The 12232-nt window shown below is 38.2% G+C and overlaps 1 protein-coding gene across 39 annotated transcripts in view; it reads left to right on the top strand.

Moving 5' to 3' along the window:
- Window positions 1-12232, top strand: part of TCF4 (transcription factor 4) — a 350526-nt gene that overhangs the window by 111173 nt on the left and 227121 nt on the right. For 38 of the 39 annotated variants that reach the window (XM_043558923.1, XM_043558914.1, XM_043558924.1 and 35 more), the window contains one exon: window positions 9635-9696. In XM_043558923.1, coding sequence (XP_043414858.1) covers window positions 9635-9696 — 62 coding nt within the window. Of the gene's footprint in view, window positions 1-3472; window positions 3478-7199; window positions 7205-9634; window positions 9697-12232 lie in introns of those variants that run through there. The other variant, XM_043558927.1, reaches the window with a different exon arrangement.

Genomic DNA, 12232 nt, shown 5'->3' with positions numbered 1-12232 from the left:
CCTCCTGGATTTTGTTCGTTGTTTGTTTTTCTGTTCTTGATTAAACGTGTTATTGTACTTGAGATCCGTTGTCTGTCATGGAGTGGTTTGCAGGTTGTCTTGGATAGTGGCGGCACCATGGCCACCACAAAAGGGGGAAAGAGTGACAAATTAGAATGTGGAGTATGGGTTAGATGAAAGTTATTATATCAATGGTCATTTCTCCCATTTCGATAACTCTTCTGCTTTTGTTCTTAGGAAGTGCACACAGAAGTACTAAAGTGATAAACAGACCTGGCTCATGTAACCTACTTGCAGATGGTTCAGACCCAGCAAATGTCAGCGTTTTAACTGCCTCGTAATGAAAACCATTTTAAAATTAAAAAGTAGAGAAGCACAGGAGAAATTTAAAAAAACGTTTTGTCTTGACTTCGACCCTTGATCTTTTCTTGAGTAGTTTCCAGGTGGGGCCGGGATATCTCTGTTTCTTGTTTTTCATTTGTTTGTGTGTTTGTTTGTTTGAAGTTCCTGGAGTTTGAAGTTTGGTTTGGGGGTAGGAACATGATGTAATGTTGTCCTGTTCTTTGTGGGATTCAGCCTGGGCATGCAGTCTTCAGTTGACCAGGTAACTGACTGTTCTTTAAATGTCACAGAAATTAAATGTCCTTCTTCACATTCTGTCCTCTCATAATTCTGATTATTAAAGTTGTACTGTATGCTTGAGTATCAGCCTGTAAATTTAGGCAAAATGCATCCTGTTGAGCCCATTAAGTAAAATAAAGAGATTTTCCCCCTGATCCAAGCTATTACAATTTCACATTTGCAAAGTATTTCAAATTCATTTTTAATGGACTGCTTCCCTTCAAATACATGTGGAGATAGATTACCTAAAACTGTAAACAGTTTATGCATTTTTACAGATTTCTGTTGTATGTGTTTGATACTGATTTACCTCTTTTTAATTGCAACAGAGATAAAGAATTAGTAGTTTAAAACAGTAGGAACGACATGTTCTGCTGTGATCAAGGAATTAGATAATCTGGCTTGTTTGCTTAAGGGGTCTGTATCTTGAGACTTTTATAGGGCAGTATTAAAGCTCTGAGCCTTCTTATTATGCCAATACCCAGAAGATTGCTTTAATGAGAAGTAAAGGGCCTTTTTCCAATTACAAGGGAATAACTGTATTAAGTTCCTGTGTTATGTCAACCTGCTTTGATTTGATTACTGCGAAAGAAATGGATTTATCTGTCAGTGTTACTTAATTAAGCCTTCTCATTGATGTTTTGCAGAGTAATATAGTGTGGTTTGCACATTTGAGCCTAAATACAAAGAAAATTGGCCTAAAACTAAGGCATGACCCCTGAAGATAACATGTAAGATTGATTGCTTGTCATTGCCAGCCGGGTCAGAGGCTGCAGTGTTAAACACAGGTATAAGGTTGGGATGTTGAAAGAATAAAATGAAAATCATTTTATAGGAGTGATTATTGGAAGCAAGAGGGACTGTGTTAGGAAACAGGATTTTAGGGAAGATTTTTGAATACTTAAAACTATGTGGCTTCACCAGTATCTGTTGAGCATCTGTAAATAGGGGGTGGGATGAAATGAGACTAGAAGAAACGGGAGAAGTGGACTTGGTTGAAGTACGAAAGGAAATAGAAGAAGAAAGAAGCACAGGGAACAGAGGCCATTTGGGAGACGTGAACCATTGTGGCAATGCAGAGCCAGTCCAGCCTCCAAATATTTCAGTTAAGCCAGCAGCCCTTTCCCAGAGCCACAGGAATGGCACCCTAGGGAGAAAAGAGGTATGGGGAGAAAAAGAGAAGAAATGATAAAACTGTTACATGTTTTATACTGGCTCTTTTTCCCCCTGCCCTGAAATAAATTATTTATCAAGTAGGCATTTAAAAAAAATCAATGTGTATGTCTTAAGTCATTACGGTATTATGGACTTTGCAACATAAAGATCACATGTGTGAATTGAACAATACATGTATAATTACATGTACATACGAGTTATACAGCCTGTTCTATAGGAAATGAAACATATTTTAACTTTTTTGTTGTTGTGTCATGTTTTCTAAAGTATCTGGCTTTTATTTCTCACACTTTGTGCTGTGTATTTGTAAATCCATCTTTAAATGTACCAAGCACTTCGTTAAAAACTTCCCCAAATATATTCACTTTTAATTTAGATGCTTTGAGGCTGACCTCTGTAATATTGGAGTTGGATGGTATGTTGGTTTTATCTTCAGTCATTTCTAATTGTTATTCTCACCTGATTTGAAATAAGTTAAGAACATTGTCTTAGTAGAATTGATCTTTGTTAAGGGCTTTTAGATAGGTTAGATTCCAAAAAGTCAAAGGAGGCAAATATAATTCATATTGCACGGCTGCCTCAAGATATTTGTGGCTCTCTGCTTTCTGGGTTCTTGTTAGAATGATGAGATCTTGGAAGGATTAACTTCTCTTTAAGAGGAAGACTCTGACAGGTCTAGTTTCAAACATTTGGAATAGAAGGTTGCTAAAAAATACCCATCTCTCCATGTTTCATGTTAGATTATTCAAATTGGAATATTATCCAAATTAGATGATCTTTGATACTTCCAAATTGTATGGATTGATCTAAAGACTTCAGGTTACTTCCCCCCCCCCCCCTCAATTTCATAACTGAAACGTTTACTCAGCTTGAGTTCTCAAGACGGTTTAGGAATTTCAGAAACACCAACACATTTAAAATGCAATAGTTATGTATTTTATTCTGTTGCTTTCATATGATCTTTCGTGTTATATGAAAATGTGTTTCTCAGTTTATAGCACTGCAAAATGCAATTAACTCCATATTTTAAATATCTGAGATTATTTAGTTTTCATTTTTGAAAAATAGTTTGGTTTTAACTTCAGGAAAATAATGATTGTTTAAGGAGTGTTCCAAAGGACATATTAATGATTGAAGTTAAAGTTGGAGGTTAATAAAGCTAAAATATTGGAATAATTCTTTTATGAACAACTTTTGCTACTATACTTTCCTCCTAGTGTTTTCATTTTTTACCTTTCTTTGTGCATATATATACACACACGCAAATAGATATTTATGTGGAGATACAAGTCATGTTGTACTTGGCTTTTTGAGTTTTCAGATTTATTTGGTAAGGAAATCCATTAGCACTCAGAAAGCCAGCATTGACAGCAATGATCTGAAAATGGAAAGCCCAGGTCTCTGTTCCTCATATCAGAAGTGTCTTCAAAGTTTTGTAAGAAGCATCACCGCAACCCTCATCTTTTGCTTGGTCAGCTTTGGAAAGTGCGGGAAGTTTCTTGTTAGTGCTCAGATCACTCATTATGAAGCTTATCTTATTTCTTATGGAAAAAGAAAGAAGTGCTCATGGTTCTGTGGACATCGTCCATCAATATTTGAAGCTTTTCAGCTCTTCCTTCATCTGTACTGATACTCAAATTTGACTTCACATTACTCTGCTTAGAGCTCTTATTATACTGGGTACTAATGAAAATGTGCACATCCTTAACACGCTCTTTGCTGATGAAATATTTTGAACTCTAAATTCATCTGGCACTGATGGAGAGCATATGCCATCTCAGTTTGTGTGGAGGGCTCAGCCAAGGGTTCTTCCTGGACTAGGAAATTAGTAGGAGCCACAGATGTACCCAGTCTGTGAGTCTCCATGATGGTGTGGAGGATATTTAATGGTGTCTGTTGTTGTAGAGTGAAGGATTTGAGACAGTATAGACCTCAACATGTTTCGGAGTGATTTTGTTTCCCTCAAGAACAAACTCCCAATGCATTCTGAACGTATAGGAGCTTTCATCAGGGAATCAATGTATTTCTCCAAGAGTAGTAACTCGTAGACTTTTAAAGCAACTCAGAAAACCACTTTAGTTGTTTTCTGACTTCATGAAACTCTAGGGCCTTGGGCACTTGGCATGATCTGGGCTCTAAGTGTGGAAAGGACCAATACACAACTCTAATTATCCCAAATCAACAGAGTTAGGTAACTAACAGTTGTTTATTTCGAGTCAAGGATAAACCTATATACCATTTAGTCTGTGTTCTTAGGTTGGGTCTCAGGTCAGCATACATAACTTTTGACAGCATATCATTTATACAGAACACAAACGTATGTTGCGGTCGTGAGATATGAAGGGGATATTCTGAAGGTAAATTAAGTCACTAAACAAATGTAACATGTACTGAATTCTTACTCTGATTTTGCTGTAGAGGTTTACGAAGAAGGTGGGATTTGTTTACTCTAAACATCTTGGCTGTTTCTAAAATCCAGGAGAATGTTTGAAAGTCTCTGACCTGTTTAGCAGAACTAAGAGTTATTTCTTTGAATAAATCATAATTTTACCCATTTACGTGGTTTGATTATCTTAGATTTTGGAGCATACTATTAAGTTATGCTCTCATGGGTAGGTGTTGGTTACTGAGAATTTGCTATGGGGTAAGTGTTCCCCTAAGTGTTTAACAAATATTAATTAAGTTATTTACTTTTAACAATAACTCCTTGAGATTGGAAATCCTATTATCCCTGTTATCTCCTGTTAGATACCTACTTTGGATGGGTCCTGGGTTTTTGTTTGTTTTCCTTGACCTAAGAGGCTATTCAATTTTCTAGGTTAGCAGATGTCCTTAGGGTAAAAATGTCTTCTTTTCCTTCCTGGGTTCTAGCTTTCACTTTGATTTTGACTTGATAATTCCTTATTATCTTGTCAGTTTATTAGCATTTTAAAGAAGATTTTTAAAAATTTACCCATCATTTTTAGTTTCTTGTGGGAGAGTTGTCCAAATATACTAGCCTTCTCTATTTTCAAGAATGGAACTCAAACCCACTTAGAGTTGACAAAAGTGAGTTCAGAGAGGCCAGTGACTGGGTCAGACCAGTGAGCTGGCTAATGCAGAGTGGTTGGTAAAATCTGAGTCTCTCTTCCAACTCCCAGAGCTGTGTTTTCTGAGATTTTCCCAGTCTATCTGATAGTTTCGATCTTGCACATAAAGTAGAGATTTGAGGATTCGGATCGTAAGTTTAATGAATATGGATGGGGAGTCATAGAAATTAAAAATTATCTGTGTGTCTTTTTTCAAAATGGAGTCTCTGGCCCTAGTTCTGCCCAATCTTTGCTTTTGTGTTTTGATGCTGAAGTGTCTGAGGGGCTTATGCAGAACTACTCTAACAGAACGAAATTTTGTGGATTGTCAGGTTGCCTCCTAAACCACTGTCAATCCCGTAGAAATTACCAAGTGTGTCCTTATTTAGGGTAAAATAAATTAGAGATGTCTGGAACAGTGGAACCCATATTAGTCTTTTGGAAGAATAATTTCTGCCATCCACTTGCTGTTTTCCTTTCCCTTCCGCTGCCCAGGTTATTGTGTTTCTATTCTTTATTCCCATCTTGGATAGAGAGTGATGGTCGGACAAGGGAGAGGCGGGAACTAAATGTTCAGACAGCCTCCATCCCAGGCAGTTTTTCATTTGTTACTACGTTGCTTTAATAAATTTCCTGAACGGTTTGTGTGCTTTAATCCCATACTCATTGTGAATCTTGTTCCCCTTTTGTTTTTCGTGTAGAATTTTGACCCGTTTCTAACAAATATCCAGTCCATCACAGTGTACATTTTGATAAGCTTATCATATTTCTGGATTTATTATTCCCCTATTTTTATTTTCCAGTCTCTTGATTTCTTCAAATATTTACTCTTACATATTTGTGTTGTATATAATTCTGTAATCTTTTGTGGACCCAAGAATAGGCATAAACTCGCAAATGTTTTCACTCTGCCTAGGGGGACATTTGAGAAGTAACATTCAAGATGGTCATGGAAAGAAATGACGTCCTTTCAGGGAGGCATTGACAGTGGCGGAAAAGAGTACACCCTGGCTTTGGCGTTGACAGCACCTGTGTGTGCTGCGTGCTTGGGAGACCTTCCTGTTCCGTTGAAGCCTCGGTGTTTTCATGTATGAAATGGTGGTTCTGTTAGTGCCTTGACGTGCTTAGCACAGTGTCAGACATATATTTAAGCTCACTAAATGTTAGCTGCTATTATATTTTGAGAGATGGAACAGTTCAAGTAGAGGGAATAAATAGCAGGTACAAAAATGTGGAGGCACAGAAGTGCGTGCAGTGCCTGTGTATACCTGCAGGCATTAAGGAATGGCCCATGGTAGGACACGTGCAGGTTTACTAAAAAGTGAGTCAGGGCAAAATGCAAATGCGTCTGGATACAGATGTGATGGGCCTGTGTATTGAACGCTGTTGAGTCTGGCACCCTCGGCAGGAATTGTAAGATACGGACAGAGTGAGAGAGGCAAGGGGTGGTGGTGCCTCTGCTCTTGTGTTCCCAATAAGGCAGGCTGGTGGTTCTCAAACTGCGGTGCACATGAACATGACTTGGGGACCTTGTTAAAAACACCGTGTTCTCGGGAGATCCAGACTCAGTAGGTCAGCAGTGGGCCCCAAGATGCTGATTTTGCAATTAATATACCAGGTGATTCAGAGGTAGGCTGTCCTTAGATGCCCTCGGAGTTGTACTGGGGTAGCTGTTGAGGAAATGCTCACTAACTGGCAGGCCTGATGAGGCTCAGTGGGAGGGACGATGGAAACGAATGACTTAAAAGCAACATGTTTACATTCATTATGAGTCACAGATATCAGTGCTCTTGCTTCTGTGGCTTCTTGCTCTGGATAAATGAGCACCAGTCATACGGGTATTTTTTCTTTCTTTCTTTTTTTTTTTTTTTCAAAGATAAAAGTATATCAGAGATCATATAATTGTTCTATTAGGTTTGGGAGAGCTAGAGATTGGTCCTTATCTTTTAGATCTAGCAGGAGGCCAAGGGGTGGAGAAAAGCCTGTTTAAAAGAGATCAGTGAAAGGGAGGAAGCAGAAAGGAAGGTGGAGCAGTGTGAGGTCAGGAAATGAGAAAGATAGAAACGAGAAGGGATGGGAAAAGAGCAGTCAGATCTGATTGGTTGGGAATCTATTTGAGAAGGAACCCAGCCAGTATTTAACCTGTTTTGAAAAAGCTAGACTTCCAGCATTTTTAATTAGTGGATTGCTCGCTTTTGAAATTGCCCAGTTGGGAATACTCAAGTTTTGATGTGTTTTATCTGCCCGCTAATTAGCAGGCTGCCTGGTTGACCATCATTTTCCCTTTGTTCTGTGGACAGAAGATGTTTGTGAAGGTCTCCTGAAACGCTCCAGCTCAAGTTTGGGTTAAAAGGCATAAGCCACTGTGTATTTAGGAAGAGTTTGTGCTAAACTATAAGTTAAATTCTAGTACATCTTTTCTCCCAACTCGATTCTTCCTTTTTGCTCTTTAATGTAATTTTCCCTCAGCACAGGTCTGTCTTCTCATTCTAGACGCAGTTGAGACTTGGGGATGGAGCATTTTTTGTTGTGGGAATTCTATTCTAACATTTATAGGGCGTTTAGCAGCATGCCTGGTCTCTACCCACTGATGACAATAGCACTGCCCCTCCACCCCTTTCCCCGCCCCAAGTTGTGACAACCAAAAATGTCTCCGGACACTGCCAAATGCCTTCTGGGGGCCAAAATCGCCCTGGTGGGGAATCGTTCCCCTTTCCTCCTTGTCTTTGCCAGCTTTTTGTGTTTAAATTTTTCCTTGAGAATTACAAAGACAAAATGGGTCCAAACGATATGAAATCTTACAGAATGTAGGGATTCAACTCTGTGCCTTCATTATGTTTTGGCCAAATACAAGAGGACAAAATCTCTCAAATGAATCTGGTCTGGCTGTTTCAGGTGAAAAGGAAGTGAAGACACGCGGGACTTTTGAAAGTCTGCACTGGTCGAGAGATTTTTGTCGTTTATACCTTTTGTTGTTGAACGTATTTGATTTTGGTTAAGGATGAAGGGAGCCATAGAGGCTTGCAAGAACTCCCAAATCCAGAGGGTTTTAAGTCACTTCTTAGTATTTCAGTTCAGTCTACCCATAGGCCAGGAGTGGAGTTGTTACAATAGCAGGTTTGGGGAAAGTGTTGCACCTTCTCTCCAGAATGGATGCACTTCCCAGAGCTTTCTTGATATTCCTTAAAGCTCACGGTCACGGAATTTAGCTGTCCATGGGGTGCGTGTGTTTGCCGGTGCATTATCTTCTGAAGCACCAACAAAGGGAACAGAAATATTTGTTTAAAAAAAAAAGAGAGAAAGAATTCAAGTTTATTTATTTATTTATTTTTCGAGTGTGCAGTGGGGGATGGACAGAGAGAGAATCCCAAGCAGGCTCTGCACTGTCAGCACAGAGCCTGACGTGGGTCTCGAACTCACGAACTGTGAGATCATGACCTGAGCCGAAATCAAGCATCAGATGCTTAATTGACTAAGCCCCCCGGGCACCCCAAGGATTCAAGTTTAGTGCTAATAGTCAGTTGGTTTTTGTTGTTCTATGCCATCTCTTAAGATATTCTAAAACACTGTGTACTCCACTGTACCCCAGAATAAATCAGTTTTAATTATACTATGATTTCTTTTGCTGGTAATGAAATAGCAGTAATAAAGGAATAACAGTAGTGCATTAGGAAAATAAACAGTATCACTGAAATGTTAGGAAACACAATAAATGGGATTATGTCTCCTGAACCAGAGTTTCAGACCTCCGCCTCCAGTTGTGTCAGAGGAAGCTTGTGATGGCTGTCTGTTATCAACCATGATCCAAATAATAGAACAGTGAAACTTTGTATACTTACAAAGACCTTTCATCATCAATATCAAAGCCATTGCTATATATAGAGTGACTGATCTTTAAAACACTTTTATGTTTTAAGCAATTAATATGATAACTTAGCTGTTCCACTCATCATCCTGAGTATTCGCCGCTAGAAGCACTGACCGAGCATGTAGTAATCTGGTCAGCATTAGAACTCTGCTGCTACAGAGTTCAGAAAAATTCAACTTTCTGGTAGTTCATCGAGGTCTCTTCACTATCACTTGGCAAGATAAAAAATGGCTTTAACAACTTTAATTTTTACATCTCAGTACCCAGATTAAGGATTGTAGTCAAGTGGTAAGTCTATTAAAATAATTAAAATATGGAGACAGTGTTGTTTTTACTTAAAACGTTTTAAAAAAATCGAATTCTAGTCACCTTGTAGTGTACTGATGGTAACAGACCACTGAATCCTTTTCTGCCTTGTATGTATTTTGTTCCATGTCTGTTGTCTGGTGTAATAAACCTTGACTAGAGAACAAACAGGTATCCAAGAGCATGATGGCACAGAGGCTGCTAATGTTAGTATGAATATTTGCCTTAACTGGCTTTTTGAAATACCCATTAAGGTTGTATTTATGTATTTTTGAACTTATTTTTTCCAAAAGATCTTCTAAAACTTTAAGTGCAGTTTCATGTCTATAAAAGTTGAGGCTAGGAAACACTGAAGGATGGAAGTAATTTTGATGTTCATACCTCTGGTTCCTGAGGGTCCAGTTCATTTCTGCTGTGAATTTAAATGAGTTAATTTAAGTAGATGGGTCAGAAGCCACTATCATCGTGGTAGCCCCGTGCCTGATTCTTAATTAAAGGCAACAGGAGATTAATTTGAAACATTAATTTAAAAGTGCATGTACAAAAAGAAAGAATTATTGCAAGAAAGCCTAAAGAACTTTTCTCTTGTCCCTAGATGTAGAAGACAGAAGTAGCTCAGGGTCCTGGGGGAGCGGAGGACATCCAAGCCCGTCCAGGGTAAGTATATCTAATCTTTTTCCCACAACCAGACATGTCGCATATGTAAATTGACAAACTGAAGGTGAGTTTCTCTCTCTCACACACAACTGCACAGATACATATATGCATACTAAGTTTAATGAGGATCAGCTTGTGTTTGCAATTTTTTCCTCTCATTCTCTTATTGGATGCTGTTATTGAATTTGACACCTGTTCCACTTCTGTGAACCAGAAGAAAAATCCTTCATTAAATATTTGCCCTTACTTTGCCAGTTATTGATCCAGTATTACAGAAAGTTATTTGTTGTAGATGGCACAACTTGGGGAAAAGAAAAAAAAAATCTTAGTATCCCTAGTAATGTGTTGGTATAAATAGACTAGAGAATAATTCTGAAGACATAGTATGAAGTTCTGTCTGACCAGTATTATCTACAGAACAAATCAGAGTTGATTTCACTTTGTAAGCATGAAATGTACCAGTTGGGTTCATTCATTTACTTGGTTTCAGATGTTTACTACTCTTTTTCATGGTTTACTCTCATGCCTTCGCTGTCAGTTTGGGTGTAATGGGAAGAGCATGGAATGGGGTGGGACTGGGGTATGTGTAGGTGGGAGTAGGCAATGTGTAGTTTTGTGTGTGTGTGACCTTGGGCATGTCATTTTACTTCTTCGGTCCTCGTTTTTCGAATTTGTAAAATGAAAAAAGTAAAAGCAGAGGATCTTTTATGTTCCTTCCCACTTAAATATATATGGTTTTATGTATAATCTGTTTTTAATGGAATCATTGCTAGGCCCTCTAAGATCCGTGTCAGCTTTTCTAATATGCATATAAATACCCCAAATTAAAAATAGACTGAGAGCACATAGCCAAACAAACAACGTGTCCCTCCCCCAGCCAGCTGTATAAATGAAGCATTCTGCAGGGAGGGAACATTTTGCTGTAAGTATTCACGTAAATTTGAGGTGGGGAGGGGTTTCTATTTTGGCATAAGAGGCAAGGAAGGTGATCAGGCTGTCACAATGAAGACATTTCAGCAAGCCACTGTTGTCCGTTTCCACCTGTCTTCTGACCTTGTGGTTCTCACTGTGGTCTTTGTGGTGCAGCAGGGTCTCCAAGCTCTAACTTTGTTGAGCCATCGCACCAGCTGTCGGGTTTGATATCCTAATGCATTATATGGATGGGTTGAGGAAATCTTTCCTCCTCCTCACGTTACAGCCTGCACTTGCAGAAATAAATCCATTCCCCTTGACAGCAAGTGTAGGAGATGACAGAATTTCCCCCCGTTGTTTAGCTTATTCACACAGGGTTTCTTATGATTTCTCACTTTAACACACATGGTACTTTTGATTGTTCTTCTGAGAACAAGGTCCCTTAGTATCATCCTGACTTTTTTTTTTTTGGTTTGCGGTGACTGTCCTGACATTGTTTTTCAGGGAACATTTTGGTGAATAATTTTCAATCAATATTTTGTAATTTATATTTTTCTAAATTTAGGGAGTTTGCATGCGGCAGATTCCTGTCGCTGATTCGTACCGACCCATGCTAAGTCTGTGTTCTCTCTTAAAGTGGTGATATTATCAGCTACCTTGAGGCACTATGCTGAGGTTTAAATTAGATAGTGTATATTAAGCTTTTAGTGCACTGTTTGGGATGAAGACACTTAATAAATAAAAATCAGTATAATACAGTGCCTAGAGTGTAAAACCCATGCTAGGCATTTAAAACGTGACATCTTTTTATACACTGATATATTGGCAGCATGAGATTACAATATCATTCAAGTTAATTTTTCTAAATGACGGAAGGTGATTAAAAACAGGATTATTTGGAACCTTACAGTTTCCAGTTATTTTCTAGGGAAGTGATGTACAGACAGTATCTGTCTTTCTTTGTGTGGACAGATTCTGCCCTTTGGCTAACATGGCAACTGACACCTCTGAGTAAATTTGACTTGGTCTTTGTGGGAGGTACAACCCAGCTGAGCAGATCGACCCTTTTTTTTTTTTTTTCCCTTTTTGGTTACTTTATGCACCTTAGTCAGAAATGTGAACCCTACAATATAGATGATTTTTACTTTTCCTGTGTGTTACCAATTCCTCCATTAATAAGTGACTGGGCAGTTTAAAACCATTATTTTAATTTTAAATTCCATCAAAACAATGAGATAATCATCATAATGACAAATTCTTGCCAAAAATTAATGTCTGCTTTTAAAACTTTTTTGTGCGCATACTTTGTCCGAATCTGGAAGTACTAATTTATGCTAAAGTTTCGATGTTCATTCACAGTCCTCCTGTAGTAATTTTAACATTCTTTCATGTTAATTACTTGTGGAATGATCCAATTCTCGTACAACTATAATAACAGCTATAACAAAACATTGAAATTTCAATACTGTAAAAGCGAATGTTGTTTAAAAGGCTGTACTTCTATAATTCATTATAGGCTATGGGTAATTTTCCCTGATAGCACAATCTTGCTTGTTTTTTTTTTTTAAATAATGTGGGCTTACTAAAATAATAATTTTAATATTTACAGTGTACTTTATCCATG

The sequence above is a fragment of the Prionailurus bengalensis genome, chromosome D3, assembly GCF_016509475.1.
Source record: "Prionailurus bengalensis isolate Pbe53 chromosome D3, Fcat_Pben_1.1_paternal_pri, whole genome shotgun sequence".
NCBI classification, from domain to species: Eukaryota; Metazoa; Chordata; class Mammalia; order Carnivora; family Felidae; genus Prionailurus; species Prionailurus bengalensis.
The sequence above is the reverse complement of the archived record's forward strand: the minus strand, read 5'-3'. Positions and strand labels throughout refer to the sequence as shown.